The 15273-nt window shown below is 40.2% G+C and overlaps 2 protein-coding genes across 2 annotated transcripts; one reads left to right on the forward strand and one right to left on the reverse strand.

Moving 5' to 3' along the window:
• Window positions 1-2373: 2373 nt before the first annotated feature.
• On the reverse strand, window positions 2374-6669 carry LOC143335999 (signaling threshold-regulating transmembrane adapter 1-like). Its single transcript, XM_076755766.1, has 6 exons — window positions 6574-6669; window positions 3485-3610; window positions 3365-3392; window positions 3178-3239; window positions 3034-3104; window positions 2374-2766 (listed from the first exon to the last, which is right to left on the reverse strand). The coding sequence occupies exons 1-6, from the start codon at window positions 6596-6598 to the stop codon at window positions 2518-2520; spliced, it is 561 nt and encodes a 186-aa protein (XP_076611881.1). The 5' UTR covers window positions 6599-6669; the 3' UTR covers window positions 2374-2517.
• Window positions 6670-8945: 2276 nt separating this feature from the next.
• LOC143335992 (translocon-associated protein subunit alpha-like) lies at window positions 8946-14491 on the forward strand. The gene is made up of 9 exons (XM_076755754.1): window positions 8946-9067; window positions 10154-10275; window positions 10678-10771; window positions 10970-11097; window positions 11567-11701; window positions 12085-12161; window positions 13024-13102; window positions 13367-13460; window positions 13587-14491. Exons 1-9 carry the CDS (start codon window positions 8998-9000, stop codon window positions 13649-13651), a joined length of 864 nt encoding a protein of 287 aa, XP_076611869.1. The 5' UTR covers window positions 8946-8997; the 3' UTR covers window positions 13652-14491.
• The last annotated feature ends 782 nt before the right edge of the window (window positions 14492-15273 follow it).

The raw sequence follows: 15273 nt of genomic DNA on the forward strand, positions 1-15273 counted from the left end.
GTATACGAATTGTTGAGAACATGTTTCACTTGATTAATTGTTCTTGTGGTTTGTATTTTAGAATAATTTTATTTTTTGAAGTGCATTGGCTACTGAATGTAACAAATGTAATGTGCTATAGGCATCTCTTGTCATAGTTCAGGAAAAAAAAGAAGTGAATTCAGGATACATGGATGAGGACATGCAGACTGAGAACTTGTTTAGTACAAGGAATTGTGTTTTCATGGATCATGTTTTATGTCTTCTACAAAAATAAAATGATTTCAGATTTGTCAGTTTCTGAATGGATACTGCACTGACATTATTAAAAGACTAATTCTGTGAGGCATTCACTTGTCCAAGTCATTTCTGTGCTCGCAATTTTCAGGGTTTTTTCTACATTCTACAGTTCTGTAGTACATTTTACAGTGAAAAAAAAAAAAAACTGTGAATTCTGGAGATTACAGTAGGAACACTAAAATAACGGTATTGTGCAAACAACCAGCTGACAGTATTATACTACAAAGCTAAAAATAATACAGCACAGAACCTTGACTTTTTACAGTAATAAACTGTTGTTATGGATTATGGTAGGTACACTGTAGAATAACAGTTTCATGCAGGCAACTGTAGCTGCCAGTAGTTTACTGTAGTTTAACAAGGGAATTTCTTACAGTGCACATTTGAATACATTGATCTTGTTGCAAAACCTTTTCAGATAGTCATTTATCTGTTTTCAGTGTCACAGCTTGGAGTCAGTGTCTTTCTCCCCATACAACTGAAATGGACTTTCAGCAGTTGTTACATAACCATGTCTTACACTGGTGCTCATTTGATTCAAAAGCTGTTGATATCTGCCTCTAATGATACAGTACATCCTGCTGATGCTAGCCACAGAGTGTATGACATGAGGCATCTGAGATATCACATAAGACCAATCCATAAACAACTGCTTAATGCCAAATCTCCTGCCATCATTTCTGGAGATCAAGGCAGTGAACTGATTGCATTTCCTGTGTTTGCATTTTATATTTACTACTTTGCTTATCTGGAGATTTCTGGAGATCTGGTCCACTGCAGCTCTTCATAATTAAAATCTGGTAAAAATCCAAAGTTTGAACAAAGAGTTGTACCGCTGTAAATGAAGAACATGTTCACTATAAAGTTTATTAGGTACTTAAGAAAAGGTGATAGCAGGTGTTGGTTTGTCCTGCCAGGAATGTGGTCACCTGCATTAAAGTGCATGTCATTGCTTACAAAGGTAAAAAATTTTGTCTATCACCACAGAGTCCTTTAATGAATGCTGTGGTAGACATAATGCCTTATCTAATCATGGACAATGGGAAAGTAAGGTTCTCAGCTCACAGAACGCTGATGCAAACTCTGATGTTCATTTGATCGTCCACTTCATGGAATTTTCTTCTTCTGGAAACTGTGTGTCATGTATACAGACAAGGAATGTTTTCGGGTATTAAATAAGCTCACAAATCCAATTATTAAGAGTATATAGCATGCATAGTATAACATTTTTTTGATTTAGTGTCATCACTTTTGTCAAGAACATCACACCACTGTGACAATAACTACTGTGAAATGTGACTTTTAATAAAGGACTGCAGTGACCTTCTGATATGGGAAAGTTGGCTGGACCATCATGACTTCAGCCACTTGTGCGAACGTTTTCTTTTCAATACTCAACCTCTGCACATTTTCACAGGTGCTTCACATGCGTTCAAATCACTGATTGTGGTGACAGTGCTGATTCTGAATCAGATTTTGATGTGATTGAGAAACTCTTCACAACAGTGGACAAGTGACTCTCTCGTTCTGTTGGAGGACAGTGTTATAACTGTCCTGCAAATAGTTCTTAATCATTATGAGAGCTTATTATCTTCTACACCGATAAGTGCCTCCTGAGCTGTTATCACTGCCATCATAAATGAGTTATGTAAAATACAAAGTGCAGACTCTAACTAATAGTCAAAGCCAAATAATAAAGAGAACTGACCACTGATAATGATAAATGACATTTCACATTCATCTAATGAAGGTTGAACTCTCTGAGTTTAACACATGTAGCTACATGCTAGTTTTAAAGACAAGTGTGATGAGAAAACCTGAAACTTGAAGTTAAAGGTTTTGGTGGAAAAAACATATCAGACACAAATTATTATTCAAAGCAGAGTATTTTTATGTCTTGAAACAGGTCTTAAGTAAAGATCACACAATTAATTAGTCCCAGTGTGATTTATTATAGAATCAACAATCAATTTAAGGATATATGATATTAACAATCAAATGCTTCAGAAACATCAGCAACCTGAAAACAAGGCAAGTATCAAAAACACATTGAGCATTAGCCAGTAAAAATAGTACAATTCAGTTAGTCTGCGTGAGAGGTATGACATGCACAACATCACTTCACACAGGGGTCGGGATTATTGATGTAACGAAGAACAAAGAGCGCCATCCTGTGGTGGCAGGTCAGGTTGCACAGTCACCATTTGTGGCATCTCAGTATCAGGGTTGGAGCTCTTCTCACAGATGGTTGGCGTAGCCCTCTCCGTCATCTGCAGTGTCGACAGTTTTGGTGCGCTGAGTTTGCACAGAGGCATACAGATCAGACATGGTGGATAGGGCGTCTGTGTTGCCTTCATCTTCCTTCCCCGACTCTGACGGCTCCTCTAGCTGAACTACATCTGCGTACTGTATCTGTGGCGAGCTGCGGCCCGCCTGCAGTCTGGGAGCCTTCAGGGTCAGGTTGGCATAGCAGTCCTGAGTTCTGGACTGGAAGGAGAAACAAAACGCAATTATATAACATCTTCACACAACGTTATACGAGCAGAACAGGTTTATAGTGTTATCCAATCTCATCCTTCTGAGTCAATTTTTTTCATGTTGGTGCTTCTGCTTACTTTCTATGCTACTGCTGCTTTCCCATATCCTTTAAAACAAAGTGTTGCTGTGAAGGTTAGTGACGCCTGTGAACTAACGGCAGATGCAGAGTGTGATGTGGACCTACAGGTAAGGCCTCAGTCTTTGTAAAGACTCTACCTGTGAGTCAGAAGTGGCTCTCTGTTGATCCCTTGAGTGTGGAGCATCGGCTTTGTTGAGCAAAGTCGTGCCTGTGGAAAACAACATCACACTGTAAGCAGACACAGATAACGGCATATAGAGACTCATGTACAAAGCACTTACTTGTCTGCATGTAGCTTATGTTTCCATAAATAGGATTTTCTTCCATCTGCCTTGGGCTCCGTCTTAAATTGGACAAACAGACAGGAATATATATTTTTTTCTGTTTGGCACTGAGTTGTTAAAACACAGACAATTGAAGAGAACATAATTTTGCCTCCTTTGAACAGTGAACATACAAGCGACATACCTTTTTCTTGGTTGACATATCCCTTTTCCTGTTGCAGTATAAAGGATAATACGTTCACCATCAGATACAAGAAAAACATTTGTTTTCACTGAACTTTTTAAAAGCAAATCATGAAATTACCTGAGCAACATCTTGATACACAGCAAAAAATATTCCAACATAGTGAGAGGACCAGCACTGTGCCGAGAACCCCAAATAGCACATATTGGGTAACTGGTTGACATAACGAGTTCCCACCTGGAGAAACTGAGAAAAATAACATTATTTATTGTGAATCATAAGATGACCTGTTTTAAAACAGGAGAAAAGACCCTTCTTTGAATTTACTCCTGCTGCATTGAAAAAGTTTAACTGCAAAACACAAGATGTCCATTCTCAGTGTCTGGAAGCGATAAGTTTCCATATCAAACCTCTCTTAAGTTGCAGTTTGGACCATTTTTGATTGGAGGGGGACTTCGAGTACCATTGAACCACACAGACTGAATTCACCTTCAGCCTTGTATGTCATAGGTGAAAACCACTTCTTGCATAAAATAGGAAGTTTATCCCACCTACGCAGTGAGGTGGAAGGCTAACCACTGCACCACTGTGTCACCCCACACAGAATCAAACAACACTGACCATAGGAATAAAGGGCCAAGGCAAGTTTATTTACAGAGCACAAGCTGGGTAAAACAAGACAATTAAACAAATCATGGAAAGAAGCACAGCAGTGGTGTCCCTGAGCAAGATGCTTACATAGCCACCTTCTTCAGTGGATCTGCTCAGTCGTCTGCAGCAGATGATGTGGTTTTACTGAGATGCTCACAAACACACGAGTGCGTGAACTGAGTGACTGCACAGTGCAGTAGGTTTTTGCTGCAAGAATACATGCTCAGCAAAACATGTTGGATGCATTTCCTGCTTCAAAGAAAAAAGACATTTGCAAAGCCTTGTTTTAGTCCAACGTACAGTAGTAGACTACTCATTTCACTGAATCCCTATCTGACTTGACTAAAGTAAAATATAATACAGTATATAATAATCAAGGCAAGGTGGAAGCTGGTAAACCTGCACATAAACAAGCAGTGTATAGGATTTAATTGTTGTGTTTGGTTACCTTTGAAGGAGATCAGTATATCTAAAGAGGGAGAGAGTCATCTCCCACAGAGTCCGCCATGTTTCACTACAATGTTTCTACAGTAGCCCAGAACAGACAAACCAAACCTTTGTCTTTCACAGCCACCATAGGGTCTTCAGACACACTGAAGAGTGGGTGAGGAGAGGGGTGTTGCAATCTGCATCCTCACTGCTAGATGACACTAAATCCTACACATTGATGTTTAAAAAAAATCGGCTTTGCAAATGTTTTATGAGGAAGAAAATGCATCCATCATATTTGCTAGACCTCAAGGATACAATGAGTTTTAGTCAACAGATTAAGTATTCAGCTGCTGCTGCTGCTGCTGCTGCTGATGATGATGATGATGATGTGTGTGTGTGTGTGTGTGTGTGTGTGTTTGTGTGTGTGTGTGTGTGTGTGTGTGTGTGTGTGTGTGTGTGTGTATGTGTGTGTGTGTGTGTGTGTGTGTGTGTGTGTGTGTGTGTGTGTTTGTGTGTGTGTTTGTGTGTGTGTGTGTGTGTGTGTGTGTGTGTGTGTGTGTGTGTGTGTTTGTGTGTGTGTGTGTGTGTGTGTGTGTGTGTGTGTGCGTGGTCTTGAGGGAGATATTTTGAGTGGGAGAGAGATGCTTTAACTGACCTTTAGTCCAGTCCTGGCCTCAGAGATACTAACTTATACGTAATTGGACCACAAAAAATATGGAATAAATAAAAGGGTTCATACCCATGTGCTAATCTCTTAATCCTGCCTTTTTATATATATATATCTGTTCAGGGTGCACTCATGAGATAGTCTGACTAATCTGTACCACAACTTTGATGTATTTCTTTAACTTCATACACACATAATTTATTTAAAGCACTGACATATGATCATCTTAGAAAGTTTCATGGCAAACATGTCAACAAACCTGTTGCCTAGTCACACATCCAGCAGATACAGAGCGATATTAGCAGGCATTCAGAGTTGTGTTTATTGCCACCTAATAAATGTAATTCTAAAATTCACTTTTCTTTTAGCTCTGTTTTTGGTCTCCTCCAACTCCTGAGAGAAATGTTGTGCTCTTTAGCTGCTGAAGGCTGAGCATTGTTCACCTGCCTGCCGCTAACATTGTCTGTCTGCCGTCTGGCACCAGGCAGGTCATGTACAGTAAGTTTACTGTCGTGCTTCTAGTGAAAAACACAGTGTCTTTCAGCTCATTGTTAGAGCTGAAGAGAACTGCAGTCAGGTAATAAACATTACAAGTACTACAAGATCGTAACTACATGTGACCCTTTACACATTACACACACAGTTATTTAACAAGTTGTTAATTCAAAGATATTGACTAGCAAAGCTAGAATTGGCTGTACAATAGATGATTGAGGGCTGGTCATGAACCCTCTCTACACTTAACAGGAAAAATACACCACCCTCTGGGTGGCCATTGGTTTCTGACGTGTCACCACAGAGTGCCTGAGTGCCCTGTCATGGCAAATGCAAAAACAAAGTTGGTAAGTACAAAAGCAAATAGGCCACTGATCAGCAATCAAAACACAAATTGACAAAAGAATCCCCATGTTAGCTCTCTTTTACTCACTGTATTAATTTGTGCATTCAGCTTTTTATCTATCTTTTACAACGGTGATATCGAAAGTAATTTACAAATGCTACGTGTCTATTATCTATCTGAATGATCTCTTGGCAGAAAACTCAGCTCTAGAACAAGAACATGGACTGAGAGCTCCGGTCATGTAACCTAACTAGTCCTTAACCACTGGCTCAATGTTTTCTTCTACAAACTGTGATAAACCATTCTTTGTGCCCGTGATTGTCGGCTGACTGGTACATAACTACTTTCCACGGACAAAAGTGTGTAAGAGATTCCCAGCATTATTCCCATATGCTGTAAATCCAGTGTAACGATCAGCCTTTAGCTATTCCACTCACAGCTCTTGGATGTAACATGAAATTTGATGCCAAATGTCTGTGCTGGTCTGATGGTGTAACCATGAATACTCAGCATGTTTGGCCTCTTAGAAGCAATCAGTCACTCTCACATCAAGCCTTACATCAAGGATCATCATGTCACATTCAGATGATGTTTTCTATATCTTCAATCAAGACTTACCAGGTGGCGGGTTAGTGTTCGTCATGGCAATGAAGCATTAACCAAGGACAATTCTCTCTGTGTCTCTTTACAGATACTGTAAATGTGACAAGCCAGACTACAGCATCTGTAGCATGTTTGTGCTCTCACAGTGTGATGCTGTTCAACAGAAGAAGTGTTGTTTTTCGAAGGGCTGTTAACACGTTACAGGATGTGTGCTTTTGCAAAAACCCACAAACTTTTTTTAGACCGAGAGTAGCACCAAGTAGCAAGACTTTGAATCTCCTTTGACAAAATTAAGGAATATTCACACAGAAAAATAGATGCAATTTTCAATTTGTGTCTTTGACTACATAAAAAGTCACATTTAACATGCAGTATTCAATATATTTATCATTTTGTTATGTTTCTGTGATGGCAAGTAAATCAGAGGAAACTAACTAAAAATTAACTCATCCGCTAAATGCAGCACCCTAGATTTCTGTATACACCTGTCAAGTCATCCGTGAGCTGCAAGGACAAAAATACACCAGTAACAAGGACTACGACGAACCAGTAAGTGTGAAGAAAAGCCCCATTATCAGTGCCTTCACCTTCAAGAGCGAAATGGAGTTAATTTGTTTTACTTTTATCTCGATCTGATAAAACAGAGTCAAAACCTTTCTCTGTGTGTCAGTGGAGCTGCTAAATCTGGCCTGCTGTCTGGCAAAATGCATTCCAAACTAGCTACTGTGAAACAACTGAGATCTTGTAGAAGGTTGACGTCACCACGGATCAGAGCGCCATTTAAAGACTGCGTTTACATGCAAACTAAAATCCTGGTTTTTGATCATATGTGGAATAAACTATTTAAATGGCTATTCAGGCACTGAAGGCATGGTGGAGGACACGCCCCCGGCACCCACAGCGGGAATCGAACCCCGGACCTTCTAGCTGTGAGGCCGTGCCACCTAAATTATAATCTTCCATTTATGTATGCGGGGGGTGTTTTTGTTGTTTGTTGTTGGGGGGGGGGGGTTCCCTTTTTTTCAGAAATGCAGTAATCCAATCATCTGAGTGTTCAATGACCATATTAAAATGAAAATGGTAAAGCTGTTTGGCATTGCATTATTCAAAGACTTAAAATGCTCCAAAGTGAACAATTGCATTTACATTTACTTGACCCTCCGAAGTGGACAGTCTGTCAGTCCTCTCATCAAGGCCGGTCTTCAGCTAGAACAGAGGGCAGGGTGAGGATAGCAGCTTCATGATTTGTTACTGTGTTTGTTAACGTTTGGCTAACCATGTTCCTGGGGACTTGGCTAATTTCAGACATGTTAGAGCCAAGAGTAAAACCTTAACCTTGATATACCTGAAAGAGCACAAGATAGCTAGTCCCCACAAATTGGCTTGCTTGCTGTTGTTTTTACATGCACAGAGTTCAGTGTTGTGTGTTTTATTCCTGTTCTGTTGGTTATGAATTCTTGTTCTTCATCAGCGTAACATGAAATCTACTGATAGCAATCTGTATAAGAAGTTGTAGATATAATTTCAGTACTACGATAAAAGCAAATAATTCTTATTTACTCTTCAGGCAGTGAACTGAACACAGCACAGGAACACGGCCCTGTTGAGCTGCAGCCTCACAGCTGCACATGTGGCAGGATCAGTGGGGTTCAGCCACTCCTGTTCCAGTCAGCACATTACTCCCAGTTCTAAACACCAGTGGTTTCTCCAATAAGCATTGTCACAGAGGGCGAGCAGCAGAGAGCTATGTCATTGTAAGTCAAAAGCTACAGCTACACACATCACGTTACATACACTTCATCTGCTCATTTCTTTCTTAATTTCACAGGACTGTTTTTCTACCCTACAAGCAGCAATTCTAAATGATGCATGGCTGTAGATTAAACAGCTGCAGTATATGGATAGTTAAAATGAGCTCAAAATTAATCTACAGCAGTAAAATACAACATACACATTTATACACCGGTAATAGGGTTACACATTTAAATAATAGTAGAACAGTGACAGGGACCATTTCACTGCACAACACTTTCACTTTTGATACGTTTATTAGTAGTAGTATTGCTATTTTTACTTAAGTAAAGGATATGAATACTTCTCTGTGCAAAACATGCATCAAATTAAATGAATCGACTTTCACTTTAATAATGATTTAATGAGGTGCATGAAGGAGCAACCACGAAATCTGCTGAGTTTGCACAACATTAAGAGCACAAAATGTGAGCGAATCGCCACGCGCCTTCTGCAGACAGCCAACTTCCTTCGTGTGTAAAACTAAAGCCAATGGAGTTTAAAAAAAAAAAAAAATCGGGACCTCCCGAACCCTCCTCCAGACGGGCGGGGCTAAACTCCCTGTTAGCCCGGCCCTGCTGAACGCCGCCCTCCTCTCCACCGCTGAACGCTGATGTGTTACTAACTCCAGTCTTCAACTCCGACAAAATGTTCAACTTCGGATCAAAACTGCTGCTACTTTTCCTCCTGGCCTTCCCCTGTGGCCTCATATCCATCGGTGAGTGACATTTCCTCCTCCGTTTGAAGATCCGTGTCGTCGCCTCACGTTGGGATCACTTCTAAAAGTTATTACGTGGCACAGCTGCACAGCTGTGAGTGTGCAGCACCGCTGTGCCAACATCAATGTATGGACGAGCTGTCCCAGGTTTCATTCACACCGACTGATTGTTTTACTCTCAGGTGAATGAAAATCCTTGTCTCCTGACAGCTGCTGCCGATCCAGTGTAAAAGTATAACTTTAGCCAGTTAATGTGCCGTTCAGTGTCACTTTGTGAGCGTTCAGAGGTGGATTCAGCCAAAGATCAGTCGGTGTGGATGCAGCAGCAGTGACCGGCTGGGACACGTCACCATAGATAAGATGCTGTTTGTCTCTTAACGCCACTTTCTCCCGTTCACATGCATGAAAAGGGGAACTTTTTATTGCTCTGCTGTTAAACTGGCAACAAAGTGTCCAGTTTAAATACATGGCAACAATGAAAATGCATCAACAGTCACAAAAGAACAAAAACCTCAGAGCATAGATTTGGACCGTCACTGCTGGGTAAATCCAGCTAAAACATTGATTTCTTTGTCTGTATGCATTCTGATACTGGTGTGTAAGATTCCAGTTCCACCACGAAAATATGTAACATTTTGCAACATTTTTGTGTAAGTAAATTATATTGTTTCCACACATTTGTTCACTGCTACTCTGAGCTTTCTTCTCCACAGATTACTATGTAGAGCTGGGGGATATTACTAAATCTCTCAATATTTTTGAACAAATACCATGATATTGCAAATGTTGATCAATCGCAGGATGATTGTGGCTTTTGCAAAAGATAAGCACACACAGAAAAATGTAATGTGGAAGAAAATATCAATAATGTGGATATAATGACCAAAGACAGGCATTCATTGTCCATTTCAATCCCTGAAACAGTCAAAAGATTGCAAGCAAACAGGAAAGCATCAGTAATAAAATGTGACAGCAACCAAAACCCTGGAAGGTTTGACCTTTAATGCCATACCAGCACCATGTCACCCATCCTCACATGGTGAAACCATCACTGAAACCTATCGTCTTGTCCTCTGACCCACGCAGGCCACGTCTCTGCAGACTCCGACTCAGCTGAGGACATTGCTGAGGACGCAGATGCTGCTGTAGATGAAGAGGAAGACGATGAGGAAGAGGTGCTTGTCGAGGAAGATCAGATTCAACCCACGGTATGTATGTTTTTAAACACACAGCAGTATTGCAGGGCTTGACATTAATGGTTGGCAGGTTTTGGCAACGTTTGTGCAGTCTTGGGAGGCGAAGTATCCCCAGCACCTTTGAGCTTGACGGAAAGTTATACTGCAAAGCATGTTCAGCATACACCTCGATGAGAGGAGCATCGAGTTCATTCGTTCAAGGTAGCACATCCTACAGAGCCACGCGGTGAGAAGAGCTCTGGAGGTGGAGGCTGCAAGAGCTGGCACACACATCAGCCTTCCCTGGAGGATCCTCGAAGAACATGAGAGCCGCTGCACTGCCTCTGTTTTGTATGCCATGAGTGGAGGGTGGACACTACAGCAAACTACAGAGTGACATGCAGGTGATTGAGTAACCATGTCATGCTACTTTAGGAGGGAGATGAAGATGACGCTGATGAAGCAGCTGATAAACCGTTGACGTCCCACCCTGACGCTGACACCACCATCGTCTTCATGACAGGAGAAGGTTGGTTTGGCTCCTGGCTTTCAGACTTTTGTAGAAAACCGAAGCTCTGAGTGAAGAAATCACCCTGAACTGCTTTTGTCTTATAAGGCAACACATCAGCCAATTCTGTGGCTTTGTTAGTACATCTTATACCTCCCACTTTATTTGTGCTAATGTTGTAATTTCTGTATTGTTTATTTGTGTCTGTAATAACTTTAGAGTTTCCTGCCAATGAGATTGTGAGGTTCCTGGTGGGTTTCACCAACAAGGCAAGTCAAGACTTCACTGTGCAGTCGCTGGAGGCCTCCTTCCGTTACCCCCAAGACTTCCAGTTCTACATCCAGAACGTAAGTTTGATCTGAAATAAAAACCAGCAGCAAACATTGCTCTGCCTTTTGACTTTATCCGGAGTTGGATATGAGCAAAATGATTTAAGATGTAATCATTAATTGTTTGGTTTTCACTTTGAGATGATCAAAAGGTGCTCTGTGTCTACATCTCAAAGACTCAGATATTTTGGGATGTGGTTGTTTTGTTGACACATATTCTGAAAGATGTAGTGGTTATAATGTATTCACATGTGGTAAATGAAAACCATGAAGCCCATGTGACTTATTGTCTGTTATTTCATTGTGATGCGAGAAAAAACAGAGGAAAAAAATAGGAAAAAAACATCCACAGCATTGCATTTTTATGTATGAATGTACTTTATGTGTGTGTTTGTATTGCAAAAAAAACACAATAAATACCACAAAAAAGTACTTACAGTGTTGCAGTTGAGCAGCTGTGTGTTTTAATGATGTATGTTTTGTGTAGTTCACAGCTTTGCCTCTGAACACCGTAGTGCAGCCCCAGGCTCAGGCCTCCTTCGAGTACTCCTTCATCCCAGCTCAGCCCATGGCAGGTCGGCCATTCGGTCTTGTTATCCTCCTCAACTACGTCGATGCTGAGGTAAAAAAAAAAAAAAAAAAAGTTTTTCATTATTTATAGAAAACCATTTGATGGTCCACAGGAAGGTTTTTCACAGCCCACCTCAAATTTCGCTGATTCATGAAAAGTAACCTGAAGAAGTCATTCTCAGTCAGCACTTTGTCTTTATATTCATGTGACAGCTGTATTTTTTTTTTCATTTCTGTATAACTGGGACTACTGGTGGCTTCTTTCTGTCATTATTCGCTGCCTGCGGAGCTTTGACATGTTGTTTCCGTGCTGTGAGCGCATGATCATTGACAGTCATATTAACATTGAGATTTTTAGAGAGCAGCTCTAAAACTTTTGAAGAAAGTTCTTGAAGTTCTTGGTACTCGCTGACTAGTTTTTCATTTTTTCTTCAGGGCAGCGTGTTCCAGACTGCCATTTACAACCAGACTGTCACCATCACTGAGCTAGAGGAGGGACTGGACGGAGAAACGTAAGGCTTTCCTCGGCTGGGTTTATCTTATATCTTATCACACACATACTTGTAAATGAAAATGTAAAGAAAGCTATTGCTCTTTGTATTATTTCACTGCAAAAGTGGAAAGAAGTCGGCAAGCTATAGTGTAGCAGCAAAATGAGTAAATCACAGCAGGTGGTGGGTGGTTGTATGAAGCCAATTTCTGCATCTCAATTCTATGCAAATCACGTCTACGTCTTATTATTTTTGTCTGTCTATTATTTATTGTCCACGTCCCTTATGGCTGTATCCAGCTCTGTAAGGCTTCACAGTCTCAGCTTCCCCAGACGATTGCAGCACATGTAAGAACCTGCAAAAAGAGGTGTGAAATTGGCACAAAGAGATCAGTTGTCAGAATTGTGCTGCTGGTGCAAGATCCAGAAACTGTCACCAGCAAATTAGTCAAGCAAAAGAAATGCTCTTTTCCATCCTAAAATCTCAAAACACATCCAAAACTGTTGCAGTTATGGGCCACTTAAAGGCCACTTTAGGGCACAAAGGGGCCAATTATGTGTGACTGGTTTTACGCTAAAAAGTTTCACTTGAAGTTGCTCATACATTATTTAGTAAGCACACTGCAGAGTGCTTAGGAGAGGTCAGAGAAATGTTTTCATACCACCATCTTCAACTCACTGGGTTGCTGCAGATATTAAAATGAATTTTATAGCAAAAAAAAGCATTTGGAACATAGACGGCTCCACGTTGTGGCCATGCATTGTGAAGCCCTTCAGTCATCCAGTAGCCATGCATCATGCATACAGAAACACCAACTAAATGTGGAACTCTTTTACTGATTTCTGTTCCCTGAGTAAAGAAATCATTTTGTTTTTCTCTGCAGAATGTTCATGTACATCTTCTTGGTTGGACTGGTAGTCCTGATGCTCTTTGGGATGTACCAGGTCCTGGAGACGAGGACGGTATGTGTCCGTCCTCTATCAGCTGTTCTATTTTTACTGTTTAGATATGTGTGTTGGGGCTACATGTGTACTCGGGTGGTGGGATAATAACATACTTCTATATGCAAGGTCAACAACAGCAGATGGAATGGAGCTCACATTAATGAGGGGTGTCATCCATCCTCATCCCTGTAAAACTTATAGGGATCAATTGAAATTGAAGTAGGCTGATGGACAAAATGGTTTTGAAATTTAACATGTTGTCTTTCAACCTGTGTATTGCAGAAAAGGAGAATCCCAGTGAAAATAGAGAAAGGCACCGGTGGGATGAGCGATGTGGACATCAGCTGGATTCCTCAGGAGACTCTCAATGTCATGAGTACGTTCACTTTTATAGTACCTGTAGACTTAACGCAGGTTTAGTGTGACCATTTGCTCATATTACTGTTACTCTCCATGAATACGAAGCAACACAAATATCTGACCTTTACTTCCTGTCTTGCAGACAAGGCTTCCCCTAAAGCATCTCCAAGGAAACGAACCAATAGGGCAGCTGGAGCAGATCAATAAAACTGTCCATTTGCATCCATCATCACACTATCCATCAGGCTTTCAAAGCTCATTTCCTCACCACAGTAACCTGATGCCATTTACAATGGATCAACATTTCTGGAACCCAGTTTTCATCCCGAGCAATGTGTTTAAGATGTTTGTGTGGATCTCAGCCTGCTGGTATCTCAACCAGAGAGCATCCTGGACTCTACTGCTCTGATCAGAGCTTGACCATTTACACACAGACAGGACTGAACTACAATTTGTTTTGAAAGGGACTTTTTTTTATCAGTATGTATGTGTGTGAAAGGTGAAAAAAAAACATAAACCATTAAGTCATTAATTTTTTTTTTTTTTTTTTTTATGGAAAAAGAAAAGGATTGTGGTACAAACAGCCCCTAAAAGAAAGCTGAACACGTCAACTCTGTCCGTATCAGTGCTGTGAAGTCCTCAGAACTGCGTTGGAGTTTGATGACTTTTTTTTTTAGAGATTTGTTATCTTCATTATAAGGCTAGAGACTTCAGACCAGTCATATTTCATCTGTTGGATGAGATGAATCCCCTCCTCTCTATCTCGTAAACACCATTGTGCCTTATCTGTACTGTATTTGCGGTGCCCTGCTGAGACCTAATGTTACATATTGTTAAGAACTGATACGGCATTTGGCTTGAGGTTTGTACAAGTTTAAATATTGTTGTTCAGTGGGGCAATGGCAGCTGCAGTTTACAACAAGCATTAAAACAGTGTTCTCTGGAGGTTTCTGCAGGTTAATTTACCTGTTTGTTTGTTTCTTCATCTTACTGTTGTAAGAGGCTCGCTGGAGCATTTTCTAAAACAATAAAAGGGTGAACAAAGTGGATTTATTTGCTCTCTTTGAAGCTCTATTTCCTAATTATTACACTGTTGTCATCTGCACTCTATGCACTCTACAGAACACAGTTTCAGTCAAATGACAAAACCCTCAAGGAAATTACAAAGGAAATAACATGTAGGTCTGCAACTAATGATTCATTTCATAACTGATCATTTATCAGTAATTCTCTTGATCAACTGAATAATCATTTGGTTTATCAGCTAATCGATTAATTCTCCAATCATTGCAGCCTCAGTGACATGGAGCCACAGAGATTGTTCTAAAACTTTTGGTAACTATATTCTTATGGATCCATAAATTCCAGATCATGGATAGAACAATGGAATTACAACTAAAAAAATAATACTTAAAAGAAGTAGTGCTCAATGGGTACATTTCAATTCATTTATTCCAAATAAATGTGTAACCTATGAGTGCAGCTTGCCATAAGTAAGCATACAGTTCAACATAAATGATGAATGAGTATTGACTTGGGTTTAAATGCACCTATTGTTTAAAGAAAATCCATCAGGAAAATAAAAATAAAAAACGGCTTTTAATGTGGTGGCAGAAAATGATTACCAGATTAGTCGACAATATAGCTCATCAATTAATAATACTTAGTCAAATAAGTAAATGGAGAGTAAAAAATATTTGAAAATGTACTTTCAAATCTCTGCGCCTCCATGCAACATTTTCCTAATGCTTCTCTCATAATGAGATGGGCGTCAATATAAACTTTCAGATGTCTCAGATGTATTGACTTGTATCATTTCCCTGGAAGTT

This window comes from Chaetodon auriga, chromosome 2 (assembly GCF_051107435.1).
Source record: "Chaetodon auriga isolate fChaAug3 chromosome 2, fChaAug3.hap1, whole genome shotgun sequence".
Classification (NCBI taxonomy): domain Eukaryota; kingdom Metazoa; phylum Chordata; class Actinopteri; order Chaetodontiformes; family Chaetodontidae; genus Chaetodon; species Chaetodon auriga.